At 41.9% G+C, this 20,574-nt stretch overlaps 1 protein-coding gene across 2 annotated transcripts; it reads left to right on the top strand.

The window, feature by feature from the left end:
- The first annotated feature begins 1,711 nt into the window (after positions 1–1,711).
- eif3c (eukaryotic translation initiation factor 3, subunit C) lies at positions 1,712–15,252 on the top strand. Of its 2 annotated transcripts, none has more exons than XM_008303892.1 (23): positions 1,712–1,852; positions 6,111–6,228; positions 6,315–6,380; positions 6,462–6,651; positions 6,763–6,888; positions 7,224–7,275; positions 7,653–7,777; positions 7,900–8,030; positions 8,253–8,406; positions 8,599–8,702; positions 9,020–9,161; positions 9,354–9,479; positions 10,101–10,194; positions 10,444–10,631; positions 10,839–11,063; positions 11,153–11,344; positions 12,495–12,666; positions 12,757–12,916; positions 13,105–13,170; positions 14,077–14,164; positions 14,272–14,437; positions 14,604–14,648; positions 14,890–15,252. In XM_008303892.1, exons 2-23 carry the CDS (start codon positions 6,131–6,133, stop codon positions 14,967–14,969), a joined length of 2,790 nt encoding a protein of 929 aa, XP_008302114.1. In that variant the 5' UTR covers positions 1,712–1,852; positions 6,111–6,130; the 3' UTR covers positions 14,970–15,252. The 2 variants fall into 2 exon arrangements, with proteins under 2 accessions (XP_008302114.1, XP_008302113.1); XM_008303891.1 differs by lacking the exon at positions 1,712–1,852 and adding an exon at positions 3,822–3,963.
- Positions 15,253–20,574: the final 5,322 nt, after the last annotated feature.

Below are 20,574 nucleotides of genomic sequence, written 5' to 3'. Positions count from 1 at the left end.
CAGGGCTACACTTAGAGACAGACAACCAAGCACACTCACATTCACACCTACGGACAATTTAGAATCACCAATTAACCTCAACATGTTTTTGGAGTGACTGCAAGGTGGCGCAGTTGGTAACACTGTTGCCTCACAGTGAAGGTCGCTGGTTCGTGTCCCGGTGGGGTCACTGGGATCTTTCTGCGTGGAGTTTGCATGTTCTCCCCGTGCAGCGTGGGTTCTCTCCGGGTTCTCCGGCTTCCTCCCACACAGTCCAATGAGTGTTTTGTGTAAAAAAATATATATATATATTATTTCATGTGCCAGAAAAGCAATAGTGATACAGGTCGCTCTTTGTGTGGTTTGAGTGAAATGCATGAAAATCATGAATCTTTTTTTTAAAAAAAGGATTTAAAATACAGAAATGTCCAGCTTCTGAAAGTATTTTCATTTATGCACTCCATACTCGACTGGGCTCCTTTACCATGAATTACTGAAGCAGTCTGACGTGGAGCTGTGTTAAACTGCTGAGGAGTTATTAGAGCCCAGGTCGCTTTCATAGCAGCCTTAAGCTTGCTTGTATTTTTTGTCTTTCATCTTCCTCTAGACAGAACTCCATAGACCCTCCATGTGGTTCAGGTCAGGTGAGCTGGACAATCAAGAACAGTAAAATCATGGTCAGCAAACCATTTGATAGCAGCTTTGGATCCGTGGGACAGTTTTAAGTCCTGCTGAAAATGGAAGTCGGCATCTCAAATAAGCTTGTCAGCAGATAGAAGCATGACATGCTCTAAAATCTCCGGCACCTTGATTTCCAAATGAAAGGCAAAATTTACTTTTATCTGAAAAGAGAACTTTGGGCCACTAAGCAACAGTCCAGTCCTTTTCTTTCTTATTCCAGATTTCTGATGTTGTGTCTGGCTCCGGAGTGGCCTAATATTAGAAACATGACGGCTGTAGCTCCTTTCCTGGAGACGTCTGCGCTTGGTGCACTGACACTAGCATCAGTCCACTCCTCGTGAAGCTCTCCATAGTTTTTGAATCGACTTTTTCCAATCCTCTAAAGGCTGTGGCCATCTCTGTTGCTTGTGCACCTTTTCCTGCCACACTTTTCCTTCAGGCAACTTTTCATTAATATTGTAAAGAATTAAAAAAATATATATTCATGTTTTTTGAAATGCACCTGTAATGGTTGAACTATAAACAGTCTGTGGGTTACATTTAGCACACAGGTTTTTTGGAAGGATATAAATCTGTGAATAGAAAGCTTGCTGTAGAACTACAAATTGACTGTAAAGATGTTATTTTGGTGTTCGTGCTGAGAAACTACCCTCAAAGAAAGTTTTTATTCTAAATCTAATTGTGATGTTGGCCAAATTTCACATTCATAGCTGTAAATATTTAAACCAAAGGCCCAAACTGGTTGTGTTTGAGTCATTGCTGTCCTCTTATTTGACCTCCTTGAATTACTGCACTGATGCTAAATAGTACGTGCAGAATTTGAATGTAAAAAGGTGTTTATTTTTGAATTTTATTTATTTTAAAGACTGAAACCGAAGCCTGAGCCTCGAGCAATGTTCTTGTGAATCTTTAACTTAAAAATAATAATAAAAAAGGGGTTAGTTGACATTTCCATTCTTCCCGCTGGGGGCGCTCTAACCCACGTCTCAGCCGGCAGTCTGCTCCATGTGAGTGTAGATCTGCTCTGCTCGTCTCCATGTTGTGCGGATCCGCGCAACACTTCCTTTCCTGACGCGAGTTACCCGGCAAGGCTGCCGCACGCTGTTTCTGTAACCGCTCGACAGCCAAACTGGATTTTACAACAACACAGAGTGGACAGACAGACAACAGAATAACTTCTACCAGGACGTAGGTGAGTCTGGCTCAGTGTATGATAAAGCTAAGAGCTACTCTTCGCCTTGGCGACGTGTATTTACCGGCTTCTCATGCGGGGAGGCCCGGCGCTCCCTCCCTCGGTTGGTGCTAACATTAGCTTAGCAGCGACCCCCCCAGCTGCGCCACGTTAGGGTTAGCCTCCCATTATCCCATATAAATCTGCCTTACCCTGCTAACTAACCCGCTGCGTTGTGTAACTACATTATGTCAGTCAACTTAAGTCATATTATGTCGTATTTGTGTCTGCAGCTACAGTTTGGTGTCCTCTTTGCTGGGATGCTAGCAGCCCATATGTCAAAGCTACATACCGTTAGCTCACGAAGAGACGCTGCTAGCTAACGTTAGCATCGTCTGTACAAACCTCCATTGACGTTTGTCCACAGAAGCTTATCGCAAACTACAGACATGCCCTTTAAACAAAGTTATCATCAGCAGTCTGCTCGTTAAAAGTGTGCATAAATATACTAACCTGAAATAACTCACCCTGATTCAATGGATAACTGTTTGTAGCATAATGTGCCTAAAAGTGATGATGGTCTGGATGAACTAGCCTGATGTCTCTGCATGTCTCCTCTGTTATAACCAGTCTGGCTGTTTTATGCCTGTTGTAGCTTTAAAAGACCAAATCTATTCATATAATGCAGTTTTCCTGAACTTGTTTGCAGCCTCTCCTTTGTGACTGAAACGTTATTACTGCATCAAATGACTTGATTTCATCTATGCAAGATATATTTAAAAGATTTTACCCTACAGGGTAATTGTAAAAAAGATTATTTATTCATTTTATACATGGAATTATTTGCATATAATGTCAATTACTGTTTAAACAAAGATACTGGACACAACTGCTATATAACCTAAACATAGGAAACAACTAATGCATCCTGATGTCAGGCCTGGTTACACAACCAACATTTTTTGGTCACAATTTAGTAGATAGCCATCTTTTGGCGTGACAGCTGGGTGTGTGTCTTTGGCTGGGTAGATAGATGGAAATCTAGNGGGCTGCCAGTGTTATACTCTGAGATACTTGGAAGTTTCTTCAGGGTATACATGAACCTGTGATATTATAAATAAATGTGTTGTGAAATACATTCGTCTTTCGTGCTTTGTGCTGATGTTGTGTCTGGCTCAGGAGTGGCCTAATATTAGAAATATGGCGGCTGTAGCTCCTTTCCTGGAGACGTCTGCGCTTGGTGCACTGACACTAGTATCAGTTTACTCCTCGTGAAGCTCTCCCAAGTTCTTGAATTGACTTTTCTTAACAATCCTCTGAAGGCTGCGACCATCTCTCTTGCTTGTGCACCTTTTTCTGCCACACTTTTCCCTTTCAGTCAACTTTTCATTAATATTTTAAAGAATTAAAAAAAATATATTCATATTTTTTGAAATACACGTGTAATGGTTGAACTATAAACAGTCTGTGGGCTACATTTACCACACAGGTTTTTTTTTTGGAAGGATATAAATCTGTTTGTGAATAGAACGCTTGCTGTAGAACTGCAAATTGTAAAGATGTTATTTTTGGTATTCTTGCTGAGAAATTATCCTCAAAGAAAGTTTTTATTCTTAATCTAATTTTGATGTTGGCCAAATTTCACATTCATAGCTTTAAATATTTAAACCAAAGGCCCAAACTTGTTGTATTTGAGTCATTGCTGTCCTCTTATTTGACCTCCTTGAATTACTGCACTGATGCTAAATTGTACGAATTTGAATGTAAAAAGTCGTTTGTTTTTGAATTTTTTTATGACTGAAACTGAAGCCTTGTACACTTGAGCCTCGAGCCATGTTCTTGTGAATCTTTAACTTAAAATAATAATAAAAAAGGGGTTAGTTGACATTTCCATTCTGCCCGCTGGGGGGCGCTCTAACCCACGTCTCAGCCGGCAGTCTGCTCCATGTGAGTGTAGATCTGCTCTGCTCGTCTCCATGTTGTGCGGATCCGCGCAACACTTCCTTTCCTGACGCGAGTTACCCGGCAAGGCTGCCGCACGCTGTTTCTGTAACCGCTCGACAGCCAAACTGGATTTTACAACAACACAGAGTGGACAGACAGACAACAGAATAACTTCTACCAGGACGTAGGTGAGTCTGGCTCAGTCTATGATAAAGCTAAGAGCTACTCTTCGCCTTGGCGACGTGTATTTACCGGCTTCTCATGCGGGGAGGCCCGGCGCTCCCTCCCTCGGTTGGTGCTAACATTAGCTTAGCAGCGACCCCCCCAGCTGCGCCACGTTAGGGTTAGCCTCCCATTATCCCATATAAATCTGCCTTACCCTGCTAACTAACCCGCTGCGTTGTGTAACTACATTATGTCAGTCAACTTAAGTCATATTATGTCGTATTTGTGTCTGCAGCTACAGTTTGGTGTCCTCTTTGCTGGGATGCTAGCAGCCCATATGTCAAAGCTACATACCGTTAGCTCACGTAGAGACGCTGCTAGCTAACGTTAGCATCGTCTGTACAAACCTCCATTGACGTTTGTCCACAGAAGCTTATCGCAAACTACAGACATGCCCTTTAAACAAAGTTATCATCAGCAGTCTGCTCGTTAAAAGTGTGCATAAATATACTAACCTGAAATAACTCACCCTGATTCAATGGATAACTGTTTGTAGCATAATGTGCCTAAAAGTGATGATGGTCTGGATGAACTAGCCTGATGTCTCTGCATGTCTCCTCTGTTATAACCAGTCTGGCTGTTTTATGCCTGTTGTAGCTTTAAAAGACCAAATCTATTCATATAATGCAGTTTTCCTGAACTTGTTTGCAGCCTCTCCTTTGTGACTGAAACGTTATTACTGCATCAAATGACTTGATTTCATCTATGCAAGATATATTTAAAAGATTTTACCCTACAGGGTAATTGTAAAAAAGATTATTTATTCATTTTATACATGGAATTATTTGCATATAATGTCAATTACTGTTTAAACAAAGATACTGGACACAACTGCTATATAACCTAAACATAGGAAACAACTAATGCATCCTGATGTCAGGCCTGGTTACACTACAGACATTTTTTGGTCACAATTTAGTAGATAGCCATCTTTTGGCGTGACAGCTGGGTGTGTGTCTTTGGCTGGGTAGATAGATGGAAATCTAGAGCAGCAAACACCTCATGTCCTTCATACGGAGGACAGAGTTTTTATGCACCAATTTGAGCCTATTTGTGTAGGTAAACACAAAGTTCAGACACCAGATTACAATTCAAAACATAATGTGATATAATTCAATAAGACTTAAGCCTTCTGTGTTGCTTTTAAACATTTAATATCCTGTACATCAGCATTTCTTATACAGTATCCCTGCTGAGTCAACAGAAACATAGGTGTAACTTTTCTGTCTTTTTTGTGTATTTTGATTGTGAAAGTGCCCATTTTAATTGTGTATGTGACAGCTATTTCTGTTTTTTTTTGTCAAACTAGTTCATTTTTAAAGCCCTGGATGTGTTTCAGGAAGATTTTTGCACATGTTCAAAACGTTCACTGCATATCTTATGTTTTGATCCTGTACATCTCAACTGTAACACCAAAGCTGATGGTAAACAAGAATACAACACATTTTGGCCGTGACCACTTAAAAACATTGATCAAATGCGTGTCATGGGAATAATTACATTTGCCACAAAATATTCAGAGATTGTAGGAACTCATGATTCATTCAGAAAGGATCGGACCTTGTTGTTAATATTGTTGTGTCTGTCAGTTACGTTATAGCAATGCTACATAAAGGGGTTAAGTGCAGATGCTCCTGAGAAATCTACATTTATATATATTTATTTATCGTGCCAGCAACACATTAAGGATGTCGCACAAGTAGTCTGATTTTTTTCTGTGGTGATATTGGTGTTTCACTGCAACAATAACATAAATGTTAAAGTGAAAGTCCACCTACATACCTGGAAGCACCTTGAAACTGATGCTATTTTAGTTGTTTACATGAGCATAATGAACTGATTAGGTTGTTAAAAAGTTGGGTATTAATCCACGTCTGAATAGTAATGACAATAGAATGCTTTTTCATTCAGAAACCATCTTTTTTTTTTTTGAAGGAGATTTGATTTTAAAAATTCAAGCATTACTAGCTGTTTTTTAAATAGGAACTGTTTTGTACAACATCAGATGTTGACATTGTCGCAGAAATATATAACAAAGTATATAAGATGTGAGTTCTTTGTTGACATCTCCTTAAAGCTATTCCTTACACATTTAATTTTGCTCTTACAGATTGACAGCTTTCTACAGCGATGTCTCGTTTCTTTGCCACCGGGTCTGACAGCGAGTCAGAGGAGTCCTCATCCGCTGATGAGATCACCCCCAAAGCACCCGGGACCACTTTCAAGCAGTCAGTACATTTTCAAATAAATTTCATCCTTCTCAGGTTCACATGATGCTTTTTTTTTATTGATATACACCCGTATTGTTTCACAGGTCGTTGCTTCTTAGTGATGATGAGGAGGACACTAAAAGAGTGGTGCGCAGCGCCAAAGACAAAAGGTTGGTGTGGTACCTATTGAACCTTTAAAACTTTACACATTGTCAGTTTTTGTTTTGAATGCATTCTTTCTTTAATCTTAGGTTTGAGGAGTTGACCAACCTCATAAAGACCATCCGCAATGCTATGAAGATTCGAGACATGGCCAAATGTCTGGAGGAGTTCGAGCAGTTATGTCGAGCCTTCCTCAAAAGCAAGAATATCGTGGACAAAGAAGGTGTTCCCTCCTTCTACATCCGTCTTCTGGCTGACTTGGAGGACTATCTGAACCAGGTCAGCAGCCGAGCATTAAAACACAGCTCTGTACACACAAGCTGTGTTATTTAAAAATGTGAGTTTTTTTGTGTTTCCTGTTGCAAATACTGAATCTTGTTTTCTTTACAGCTGTGGGAGGACAAAGAGGGCAAGAAGAAGATGAACAAAAACAATGCAAAAGCCCTCAGCACACTCCGTCAGAAGATCCGAAAGTACAACAGAGACTACGAATCAGAAATAGCTGCATACAAGGAGGTACGTTAGAAAACATTCTCACTGTGATCCAGTCATTTTAACATACACATACAACTTTCTGTTTAAGAGATGTTTACTACACTTTAGGATTAAAGTGAGTGGTGGAACGTTGTTTTAACGTGTACGTCTGTGCGGTATGGTAGAAGAGGAGCACTTGCTGCATTCTCACCATGTAAAAGGTGTGAGTAGCGGTGCTCTGTGGTCAGTAGATCAGACGACTGTTGCACTGCACAGCTGCTCTGTGTAAACGTATGTAACTCAGAAAGTAGACCATTTTTGCAAAAGAGCAGCCTGGATAGACAAAGGTTTAACAAAAATATTTGTTTTCTTGTTAGAACCCACAGGAGTCTGCAGATGAAGAGGAGGAGAAGGAGCAAGGGGATTCTGGTAAGTTTGCTGTTTGTGCATGTTTTTTATGTTAAACCTTATTAACTTTATAAAAACATACAAGAACATGTATGTGTAATGGGTTAATCAAAGTAGATGAGTGAAATATTTTAATACAGAGCCGATATTTTGACTTGCACACAAACATCAACTACAACCGTTAAGCATGAAAGTATGTAAACTTGGTTACATTTACAGAAAGACTTTAACAAGAAGAATTTTAACAGGATTGAGCCAAACAGCAGCTTGTCATTCTGTATTAAAACTTGTTGCAAACATTTTTCAAACCAGGGCTACAGGTTAATATCAGACACAGTAATGATTAAACTGAATGTAAACATCCCCTCTAAAATTGATCCTTACTTTTATTCCACAAGGCTCATCATCCGACAGCGATGGAGAGGGCGGTGATGATGGAGTTTCGGCCAAGTCCTTCCTCAAGAAAAAGCCAGACGCTTCTTCAGAAGCCAGCAAGTTCCTCAAGTCTGCCAAAGGATCCGGGGTAAGAGGCCAGCGTGCCACATAAGATGTAGCACAGAGAAAATGATGAGAAACCTGGTGGAAAAGACCTGATACTGGAACTCACACTGAGACTAATGTTCTGGGGTTTTCTCCCTGTGACAGGATGAGTCCTCTTCTAGTGATGACGATGATGATGAAGAAGACTGGGGCTCAGACACAGTTGACAGTGGCAGCGAGAGTTCAGATGAAGGAGAAGGAAGGAGCGCTTCCCTGGCCGTGGTCTTCCTCAAGAAGTGAGTCTGTCTCTCTCTTAGTTTTTAATTTTTCAAGAAACAAAAATGTACTAAAGGAGTATGCAGCCCAATCATAAATAACCTTTGAGACAAATCGTTTTATTTGTTAATGAGAAATAATGAAAATGAAGATCAATGGCAGCCCTAGTTATTATTTCCACTTCTGCAGTATCATGTAAACTGTAAGTGTTTTAGCATCACACCTCCTGTGTCTGTCCTCAGGGCCCAGGATGCTGACAAACCCAGCGAAAAGAAGCTCGGGAAGAAGAAGAAGCCCAAAAAGAAAGAGCGTCTAGAGGAGGAGGCCGAGGAGGAAGGAGGAGAGGAGGTTGAAGGAGGCTGGGAGAAGGTTAAGGGAGGCGTCCCTCTGGTCAAGGTACGGAAGAAATCGCTATAAAAGCCTTTTTTAAATTTCAGGGCACATATGTTTAAGATAATCAGCATCGTGTTGAACTATCAAAAATCAAGGAGCTTTTAAAGAACTGTTTGTCTTAAAGGAAACAACCATATCATGTAAACCAACAAATTCTAGTTCTGATCATGTTTTGTGTTGCTTTTTCTTTATCAGGAGAAGCCCAAGATGTTCGCTAAAGGCACAGAGATCAACGTACCGGTGGTGGTGAAGAAGCTGAATGAGATCCTGCAAGCAAGAGGCAAAAAGGGCACAGACAGGTACCAGTAAAGCTCAGATTAACAGAAAACAGAACTGCACATTTTATTCATTATTTAGAAAGAAAACAGTGTTGATAGCTAATCTGTAATTCAGTGTAACTCATTCTATGTCCAGTAAAGAAGAAGAAGAGTTTAATGGAAAGCAAATGCTCAATAGGAGCTTTGCGCATTTTCCACCTATTGTAAATTACAAGAGATGTAGAAAAGCTTTGCACTTGTAAAGCTTAAAATAATCATTACGTATCATCACAGATGTAGTCGTTGTTGTCTTTTGTACGTTCTCTGATCTTTTGCTGCCTTTCCTCTCTCCCTCACAGAGCTGCTCAGATCGAACTGCTTCATGCTCTGGCAGCCATCGCAGCTGAGAATAACTTGGGTCAAGGTATCCTGGTCAAGATTAAGTTCAACATTATTGCCTCCCTCTATGACTACAACCCCAACTTGGCAGCCTTTATGAAGGTGAGAGACACACTGGCTTTACATCACAATGTCTGTTCATTTTATGTTAATATAATTTGATATAATAGACCCATTGATAGGCCTTCTGATAACATAATTTGAATCGGCAGAAAATGCTCAAATGCAGTAAAATATGGTCAACTGTAGGACTAAAGAACCAGGACTGATGTTTCTGACTTTGTTTCCCTTCAGGCCGACATGTGGAAGAAGTGCCTGGATTGTATAGATGAGCTGTTGGACATCCTGTTTGACAACAACAACATCTTCATCGGGGAGAACATTGCAGAGGACAGCGAGAGTCTGACCATCTCTGAGCAGGTAGCCACGCTTCATGTTCCCCTTTTTGTTTGACTTATCTGACATACTTGGGTGGCAGTTTGAATTCTAAGAAATGGTTTTCAAGAAAACAAGAATAAGAGTTCACTCTGAGATCCCAACCTGCTCACTGTTTCTTTTACAAACTCAAAGCTACTCTGTCTCCTCCCCCTCTGTTAAGCCTGAAGAAGCTGCCGTTCAGCTCCTTATTAATACGTTTGATATCAAAATGCATTAAGCACAGAATTTGTCAGTAGCAGAAGATCAATGTAAAGAGAACTAGTTGCACAACTTCGCTCCATTTTTCTTTTTTTTTTCCTCCATTCCCCACACATGCACTTAAGTTTAATCTCAGGTTTAGTCAGTTCAGAGGTTAGAGTTTGTTAAACCAGTTTGTAGTACCAGGCAGCAGATTGTTTATTTAATTGAATCCCAACACGTCCGTCCTTGCAACCGTGTCTTCATGTCTGTACTTGTATGATCTCTGTTTATGGATGTAGCGTCATGTTGTGTCTCTTTAGCTTACATGAAACAAAATGCATGGCGGCTTTTGTCTTTTGTCCCGACAGAGGTTGGCACTGCATTAACAATAAATACTAACTGCTTCATGTCCATGTTTTTCAGCCTTTCAGGGTGCGTGGGTGCGTCTTAACGCTGGTCGAGAGGATGGATGAAGAGTTTACCAAGATCATGCAGAACACTGATCCCCACTCCCAAGGTGAGTGACGCCAAAAAATGACCTTAAAACTATTTTTCTTTTACTGTTGAAACACATCCACTAAATTGAACATCGTAGTTTTGCAACTTTAGAAGTGATCACAAAGAATCATTTTGCAAAACTGAAAAAGAAAAAAAGCAAATGTTGATGCCCTGTGTGTGTTCCTGTATCATCCTGCTCAGAGGGCTCTTTGTTCTGTGTTTGCTCTTGCTACTGGCTCATTGTTTTCTTTTTCTATGCTTCCTTCAGAATATGTTGACAATCTCAAAGATGAGGGACGAGTTTGCGGCATCGTTGACCGGCTGCTCGCCTACTTGGAGAACAAAGGCAGCACGGAAGAGATTTGCCGCATCTACCTGCGCAGAATCATGCACACCTACTACAAGTTTGACTACAAAGCTCACAGACGCAGCCTCGGCCTTCAGGGAGAGACCAAGGTGAGAAAACGGCAACGATGCAGCCTGTGAAAGAGAGAAACTTTGTGCGACAGATGTTTTTTTTAAATAATGGAGGAGAATATGAAGTGTATCTGTGTGCGACTGCATTTAATATGTAAATTGTGTCTTATCATGAGCCGAGCAGCTTCCCCTATGAATTAATTTGAGTCTGATGTGCTGAATTGTGTTTGTCTGTCTGCTGATTAGTCCGAGCAGGACCAGGAGGAGAGCGAGGGGGAGGACAGCGCTGTGATCATGGACCGTCTCTGCAAGTTCATCTACGCCAAGGATCGCACCGACCGTATCCGTACCTGCGCCATCCTCTGCCACATCTACCACCATGCTCTGCATTCACGCTGGTACCAGGCGCGTGACCTGATGCTGATGAGCCACCTGCAGGACAACATCCAGCATGCTGACCCACCTGTCCAGGTAAGCAGATAGACAGACAGTATTCACTTTCAATAATATTAGCACAAATTAGAATACTAAGCATGTGTTTGTTTGTTTTTTCTTTCTAGATCCTGTACAACAGAACCATGGTGCAGCTCGGCATTTGCGCTTTCAGGCAGGGCATGATTAAAGACGCCCATAATGCGCTCTTGGATATCCAGTCCTCTGGCCGTGCGAAGGAGCTCCTGGGTCAAGGATTGCTCATGAGGAACATGCAGGAGAGGAACGCCGAGCAGGAGAAGATTGAAAAGAGAAGACAAGTAAGTCCTACATAAGCAGTAAAGTATCTCTTGCTGATGACCTGCTCAGTGTGGCCTGCTTTGCTTAAAAACGTTAGAAACTTTGTGAACTTATCAACAGCTACAGGACAGATTTCCATAATGTTTCTGACATACATTCACGTAACCCAGAGGACCATCCTCTGATTTCTAGTGATGCCACTGGCTTTTCCTGTAGCTGTTGTGTTGACATTTGTAACTTTGAATGAGTCGTCTTAACTATTGTATGGATGGCCATGAAATTTGCCTCATGTATTACTGTCCCTGGGCTGCAAGGTGGCGCAGTTGGTTAGCACTGTTGCCTCATAGCAAGAAGGTAGATAGACTGGTGACCTGTCCAGGGTGTCCCCTGCCTTCACCCTGATTCAGCTGGGATAGACTCCAGCCCCCCTGTGACCCCAGTGAGGATTAAGCGGTGTAAAGATGATGGATGGATTACTGTCCCTTTCAGCGTGAAGTGATCACTTTGTGTCTAGTGCCATTACTAGGTCAAGATTTGAGATTTAGGGCCGCCGCTTTAGCTCACCTGGTTGAGCTGGTGACCTTTTATTGGTACTTAACCTGCAAATGAGTGACATTCTCATCACCCACAGCTGTACTTGTGTTTTGTGTTCATTACCAAATGTTGGCAACATGCAGCATTTACCTCAAAGCACTGCTGTGTTCAAATACAGACTCTCAGAGCCGCTAGCAGACCTGTAGACACTTGGTCTTTTTAAGCTGTATTTATAATGTTATGTTTCGGCCAGAAGTGTGCAGCAGACACATGTTGCACCTTTCAAACACTGGTAGTAAACAGTTTTGATGTCAGGTTGTACAGACCCCACCAGCATTATCGTTTGGGGGGCGTCTTAAGATTATTTGAATTGTGGATCAAACTGTAAATTGTTTTCTTAAATAATCAGTCAGTTGTTTGTTTTACTTAAATGTGAAAAATGTTGATTAGCCGAGTTAAGCCCAAGATGACGTCCTCAAATGTCTGATTTTGTTCACAACCAGACACACTACAGGAGGAAAGAAACCAGAAAATTAATCTTTAAAAATGACTCAAAATGTTGATTAATTTTTTGTTTACAACGACTCAGTTAAATGTCGCTGCTCTAATCGTCACTACATTCGACCTCCATCACAGGTGCCGTTCCACATGCACATCAACCTGGAGCTGCTGGAGTGCGTCTACCTGGTGTCGGCCATGCTGCTGGAAATCCCCTACATGGCAGCGCACGAGTTTGACGCCCGCCGCAGAATGATCAGCAAACAGTTCCACCACCAGCTGAGGGTGGGAGAGAGACAGCCACTGCTGGGTACGACTCATCTAACACCTCTTTACGCCAGGATGTTTAGTCCACGGGGACCGCAGAGAGGATAACTGTTGCTTTATGTTTGTCCTCCAGGACCCCCAGAGAGCATGAGGGAGCACGTGGTGGCAGCCAGCAAGGCCATGAAGATGGGAGACTGGCGTACCTGCCACTCATTCATCATCAACGAGAAGATGAACAGTAAGGTCTGGGATCTGTTTCCTGAGACCCAGAGAGTACGCGAGATGCTTGTCAGGTTCGTATACGCCATTATTATTATTATTATTATTATTATTTATCACTTCCTGATGCTCATGTGGAACATTCAGTCTTGTCAAGTAGCACTTAAGTTTCTTATTGCAGCTGTTGTGATTTGAATTGTGTTACAAGTTGTCTTAATAATATAAGGAGTTAAAAGAGTCCTGATGTGTTTCCTTCCTATAGGAAGATTCAAGAGGAGTCACTGAGGACTTATCTGTTCACATACAGCAGCGTGTACGACTCCATCAGGTAAGCACAAGATCAGTCAGAATTAAATCACTGCTTTGGGTAGTGCAGCATTACTTTGCCCTTCAGCTGGAGCTTTAGGCCTCGTCAACACGTAGCAGGGTGTCTCACAAAACAAAGATTTTTTTTTTACAATTTGGCCTGTCATCCACACGAAAACGCAGATTTACGGCATTAAAAACGATTCTTTCAAAAACCTCCGACCAAAGTGAAGATCTGTGAATCCTCTGTTTGTGCGTCTGCATGTGGACGTCAATAACCGGGTTTTAGGTTTCGAAATGTCACTGCCTGCAACAAAGTAAGTTCTTTACATCACATATGCGACCTGTGTTTACATTCGGAAACCGCGTGGACGCCCTCAGAAGTGTGTCAAAACTTGTCCAGGCCCAGATACCGCTCCACGCATAAGAACACCGGCGAAGGACGGCGTTAAGGACGGTTATTTTCCACCACCTTGCAATTCCACGTCCGAGGCGTGTTCTCCGTCAAAGACACCGACGCCAGTTTTGGGTCAGACGGGACACACTGCCAGCTGGTGGGAGAACTTTGAGACGGGAATCGTGCTCCAAGAGCAATGGCGTGACAGTTTCCGTATGTCCCGGTCATCGCTCCTGTCGTCGGAGTTATTACATCCTCACGTAGAATTTGAATGCGCTTAAAAACGCACTTTTGCGGTTACGTTTCTAAAAACGAGGTGGTGTGTACACAAGTTTTTTTTCTAGACGGAGGGGGGAGGATATTCGGTTTTACAAAAACCCTGCTACATGTGGACAAGGCCTTAGTTTGTGTCCACACAGACTAGACATGCCTTTAATCTGAAGCTGTGTTTTGCCTGCTGGTGAGACCCACAAAAAAGTCTTTATTATAAAAACAATGAGAGTTGGTGCAATTTTTGTGTCTGTCCTCCAGCATGGAGACCCTGTCTGAGATGTTTGAGCTGGAGATCCCCACAGTACACAGCATCATCAGCAAGATGATCATCAACGAGGAGCTCATGGTAGGTTTCAAGAGTCCTCCTTTCTGTTGGAGTGGATTTAATCGGAGTAGATGCAGAAGATGTTTTGTTTAATGTGCTCTAAATGTTTTCTGCCGTGTTTCCACCAGGCTTCACTCGACCAGCCCACACAGACGGTGGTGATGCACCGCACAGAGCCCACCTCTCTGCAGAACATGGCTCTGCAGCTGGCTGAGAAACTGGGCAGCTTGGTGGAGAACAACGAGCGCGTCTTCGACCTCAAACAGGGCGTCTATGGAGGTTACTTCAACAGAGGTGAGTTTAGGCAGCAGGTTTCAGTTACCTGTTCCTGATTCCCTACACATCACGTTACAGTGCTTCTCCTAAACTGTGAATGCTGGATCTTTCCCAGCGTCTCAGTCACAGGCTATATTCTGCCTTTTTGGGAAATGATGATAACGGTCTGTTCTTTGCGTTACAGATCAGAAAGGCGGCTACCAGCAGAAGCAGGGCGGCTACCAGAGAGGTACGTTAAACCCACTGAGGCCACGCTGCTGACTGGGCTTGTTTGGGTTTAATCAATAACTAGCTGGTTGTGTATTAATATGTCAAGTTGGTGATAAGGCTCCGGTGAAATTGTCACATTTGAAATTGTGTTTACTCTTTTGAAGTACGTCAAGACAAATATTTGCTTTTTCACATGTGACGAAACGCTGCCCCACGGATGCTGTTTGATAATCGTGTTTTTCCTCTCTGCCGGGTCACAGATCAGAAAGGTGGCTACCAGCAGAAGCAGGGCGGCTACCAGCGAGGCGGCTACAGGAATCAAAACCAAAGCAACTACTGAGCTTGAAGTGGATTTCAGTTTTGCCACCCGAACTAGTCTTCATTCCATTACAACACCAACAGCACCCCGGTTTTCTGCTTCCTGTTCTACTCCATCAGAACTGTTTTCAGCTGAAGCAGCCACTTAGCGTGATATTCCAGAACTACCAACTTGTATGGATCAACATGAAGAGTTTCATTATTGCTAACAGAAAGTAAAGGCGTCGGCTTGTGCGAATAGTCAAGCCACAGACATGTCAAGAATTAAATAAACAATAATAAACAGTGTGTTTTGAGTTTTGCCAGATTTGTGTTGATTTCAGTTCCTTATTTGAACCGCTCTTCTCCGATAAAAACCGAAAGGAGGGGGCAAAAAACCTCCAGCAGAACCCGGGTCAGGGAGGACGGCCACCTGCCTCGACCAGTTGGGTGAGAGTGGGGGGGGGACAGGATAGCAGATGGAGAGCAGTAATAGAACGAACAATAAATATGAAGTATTTTGGGGGTCGGTGAGGCCAGCGGCTGCAGGTCAGGGACATAGAGCTCTGGATCCAGAGACGTCTGCAGGGAGAGCAAGCAGGACCTCGGGGGAAACACAGAGTTAGTGACATGTAATGTTGGTTTCACTGTATGGAAGAGAAGAGGAGAGGAGCTCGGTGCATCATGGGAATCCCCCGGCAGCCTAAAGCTGTAGCAGCATAACTCAGGGACAGTTCAGGTGATCCTGAACAGCTCTAACTATCAGCTTTAACAAAGAGGAAAGTTTTAAGCCTAAATTTAAAAGTAGTGAGGGTGTCTGCCTCCTGAACACAAACTGGGAGCTGATTCCACAGGAGAGGAGCTGATAACTGAAGGCTGTGCCTCCCATTCTGCTTCTGGAAACTCTGGGAACCACAAGTAGACCTGCAGTCTGAGAGCAAAGGGCTCTGTTAGGATGATACGGTACAATAAGGTCTTCAAGGTAAACTGGAGCTCTGTTGTTGAGAGTTTTATATGTTAAAAGCAGGATTTTAAATTCTATCCTGGATTTTACAGGAAGCCAATGAAGAGAAGCTAATACAGGAGAAATATGATCTCTGTTACTGGTTCCCCGGCTGCAGCATTTTGCATCAGCTGGAGGTTTTTCAGAGAGTTATTGGGACGTCCTGATAATAAAGAATTACAGTAGTCCAGTCTAGAAGTTATAAATGATGGACTAGTTTCTCAGCATCACTCTGAGACAGGATGCTTCTGGTATTTACAATATTATGTAGATGAAAGAAGGTCGTCCGACAGACTTGTTTTATGTGTCTATTGAACGACATGTCCTGCTCAGAAATAACTCCAAGGTTGTTTACAGTCGAACTGGAGGCCGAGGCAATGCTATCTGGAGGAGCTATCTGGTTCAACAGTCTGTTTCTGAGGTGTTTAGGACCAAATACAATAACCTCAGTTTTGTCTGAATTCAAATGAAGGAAATTACAGAAGGTGCCATAAACGTAATACCTTCTAATTCTGAATGTAAAGGACAACAGAATCAAGACAAGGAATATCTCTCTGGACTTTAAGAACTAAACTAATCAAAAGACCTGTTGTTTTGTTGTATTTTTTTTTTACCTCTCTACTGATGTATTTACTGATTTTTGGCAAACTGCTGCACGTGAGTGAGATTCGCACAAAGACTAACCAGCAAACATCCGACTCTGTCACTGTGTCACCACCACTACTAAACAGTTGCTCCAAACAAACATCCGAACACACAGGACATTTCTCTAATAGATTACATGTTAGTGAATCTTTCAGCAGTGCCAAAATCTACTAGAACACAGTGGACAAGACGAGCAGTTAATGTCAGTGTCTCTGATTATGAGAACGATTCCTTCTGTCTGCTTTTAGAAACACTGAGTTCCAGTACTAAGAGTTCCAGGCCATTCACAGTGTTAACAGTCGTGTATTTTCTGTTCCACCAGATTGTCAGACAAAAAAGGAAAACAAGTGTTTCGTACATTTAAGTAGTTTATTCTAACAAAATGAAAAGAAAACATTTCCAATGCACAGCAGGAGTATTACATGTAGTTTAAATGCCATCAAACTTGACAAAACACACGTTGTTCTCACTTATCGAATGATTATTATTTTACACACACAGCAAATCAGATGAACAGTGTAGCAAGTTTTGTGCTTAATTTGCATTTACTCCAGATCTTTATATGTTTTATATGTAGAGCTCAAAAAAAATAAGGGAACACCTGATCATCACGGCTACAAGGTGGAGCAGTGGTTAGCACCGTTGCCTCGCAGCAAGAAAGCTGCTGGTTCGCATCCTGGTGAGGTCACCCAGGATCTTTCTGTGTGGAGTTTATATGTTCTCCCTGTGCAGCGTGGGTTCTCTGGCTTCCTCCCACAAGGTCCAAAAACATGCTGAGGTTAATTGGTGATTCTAAATTGTCCGTAGGTGTGAATGTGAGTGTGCTTGGTTGTCTGTCTCTAAGTGTAGCCCTGTGATAGACTGGTGACCTGTCCAGGGTGTCCCCTGCCTTCACCCTGAGTCAGCTGGGATAGACTCCAGCCTCCCACGACCCAAGTGAGGATTAAGCGGTGTATAGATAATGGATGGATGAATTTGATCATTACAGTATAACATCAGTTCAACTAAACTTGTGGGACATCCATCTGTCTTGTTAGGAAGCTCAGTAATTGTTAATCTCCCCCTCAGAGGGTTAATCATTTTGTTGTCCACTGCCCAACCGTTGATAAACACCGTGTCATTTATTGAGAACAAAATGATGTAACACTGAAGTGTTCCCTTAAGTTTTCTGAGCAGTGTATATTACATACAGGAGGTTATAGTGTAGTTTTCATTTTCACTTTCTTTGGTATTACAGACTTAAAAGATCAAAGTGTTCATGGATCTGACTTTCCTTCGTCCAACCGGCCTGCAGAGTTCTCCTCACGGCTTCCTTTCTCTACAGCAGTTCCTGAGTGGGACCCTTGATATGAGAGTGTGTGGTGGTTCAGCAGCAGACTTTCAGTCTCAGCACACCCGTTAGCTTCCCCCCCTCACGCTGAGCCGGACCCTGCGGTTGAGCTCCTGCCTCAGCAGGTCTCTCTCTTTGCGGATCCCCTGCAGCACCGTTCGGTTCTCCTGAGCCCGGCGCACCAGGTAGGGCAGGGTGTCGTCCACGGAGCCGTACGGCACCGACTTGTACACAGCGTAACCCTCCTTAGCTGGAGGAGCATGAAATGAAACACAGGAAGTCAAAAGATGTAACAAGCAAAGGTAAAGGCAGAAGAATGCTGGATTCACTGCAGATCTGCTCCAGAAAATTAAAGTAATACGAGACAGTTGAGTTTCTTACGGCTTTGCTCGCTATGTGTAGAGATTTGATGTCATCCACTTACATCACCTAAAGTCTTCTAACATCACAATTCATTTCAGGAAAAAGTTAAGGGAAATGTCTGTAATTCATGTCTGAGATTGGCCTTCAGAAGTCTTTTCCTACAACTCACAGCCGTGTGTAACACCAAGCTGTCATTTAAGACGTCTTGCAGAGGATCTAAACGTGCAGACTGAGAGTGGAGCTCACCCAGTGTGAGGGACACGTGGTCACACATTCCCAGCAGCTGGCCGAAACACACCGAGCCTCCGTCTTTGTCGATCCCCAGCTCCTCCATCCTGAACGCCATACGCACAATATTTACATCATAAAATGCTGTTCAACCTACGGATCGTGACCCTCCAGGGGCCACACAGTGCACCAGTTTAACTTTTCTTTTCTTTCATGACATTGTTGGATTGATAATAAAAAAGAATCTAAACAGATGAGAGATATGATGATTTTTATTCCACATCCTATGCCTGAAACCTGCATTACCCACAATGCAACCTGAGCAGCGACAGCTTAGTTAGAGACCTGCAGGGTTGTGTGTCACACCACAAAATAGACAAATGGGTGAACGGTGCTAACTTTGGTGACGGTGAGCCAACGTTACTATTTTCTCTCTACGCTCTGTTTACACCCCAAATTTGTTTACTGCTCATGATCATCATTTTGTTTCATCACCCCATAGCTGTCTGGAGACCAGCGCTCATGGTTCAAGAAGGAGGAGATTAAATAAAAGTGAACGGTGCTGATAAGTTATAGTTTCCTCTGTCTGTGTTCCCTCAGAGACAAAGATACATTTAACACAAAACATTTGCAAAAATTAATTATTCTTGTCTCGGACAGATTCTGTGATGTTTTAACCAGAATGTACCAGTTTTACTGCAAAATCTGTAGTAGTGGAGGAAATATTATATATTCATGTTCTTTTTTAATCTGAAAGTCATGTGAAAGTATTTGGGTGTTATTGTGTAAATGTGCTCAATAAAAAAAAAAGATCCCTGTAACTGTCTATATATAATCTACATAATCTAACAATGCAGTACTACTAAATACACTATCATTAGATTATTATTACTCATACATTATTGTAAAAGCAGGATTTTACTGTGGTAGTTAATTTTGAACCATCCTGTATCCAGCTGCAACTATTGATTATTTTTATGATCTAAAACTCTGATGATTATTTTACCCATTAATCTATGGATTGTTGGATTTATTTAAAAAAAAAGGGAAAAAAAAGGAGAAAAGAAACAGAAATTCATGAGACATACGTCACAAGTGCAATGATTAAAATAGTCACCAGTTCTCCAGTTGACTAATTGATTTATCAACTAATCATTTCATCTACACTTGTATAAACTGTTGGAGAGTTTAATTTAGAACAAAACACAGTGTTTTGCAATTTTCTTCTAACGCTTTGAATGCAAAGTCTTAATCATAATTTAATGGAAGCTGTTCGTCACGAGTCCCAAGTGTGGGGGATTCTTTCTTTCTTTGTTAGACTTCTCTCCATTTCATGTTTTCCAGTAAATTACTTATTAAATTAATTGTACTTGCACTGAAACACAGCATCACGTTAGATTCAGATCTGATGGGAGAGAATGTTTCATTTCACCAAAGATAAAAAGAAAAACTTTAAAGTACGAGATACTTCTTAGCAATGATCCTGACCAGTGGTGTCTCTGCTTATCTGTCTGTGTTCTTTGGTGTCTTGTTGCCTCCGTCTGCAGTCAGCTGCTCATAGAGAACAGCTGTCTTGTGTCAGGACAACATGATTTTCTCACCGTTTAGCAGCTCGTCTCACCGACTCCTCGTTGTGAGTGGCGACAATGATCCTGAAGCGTTCAGGTTTCTGAGCTATGACTTCCAGCATCACGTCCAGGGAGCCGTTGTAACTGCACAAAAAAACACAGCAAAACAAATGAAATGTGTTGAGAGTCTAATTCACTGTCAGAAATAATCTGTGATTTCAGGAGGATGGAGATCCAGTCGTATGTAGTTTATGTTGTGTTTGGGCTGCAGTTGTGATTAATCAACTTCAATTTAATTTCTTATTTTTTCTCACAATTTACTGCCCTTTTTACTGTTGAATTGCAGATGATAAATAGTTAAATGACATAAAATATATAATTCATGTGATAACCATAAAAAAAAACTGTAAATAATGTCCACAAATAATTTCAATTTTATAATTGATTTTTCTTAAGGTTTACATTAATTCTATGGTAACTTAAATGGATTTCATCGTGTTAAATTGTACAT

Source organism: Stegastes partitus, unplaced genomic scaffold (genome assembly GCF_000690725.1).
Source record: "Stegastes partitus isolate 25-593 unplaced genomic scaffold, Stegastes_partitus-1.0.2 Scaffold2093, whole genome shotgun sequence".
Lineage (NCBI taxonomy): Eukaryota > Metazoa > Chordata > Actinopteri > Pomacentridae > Stegastes > Stegastes partitus.
Note: the sequence above shows the minus strand (reverse complement) of the source record. Positions and strands in the feature narration are given on the sequence as shown.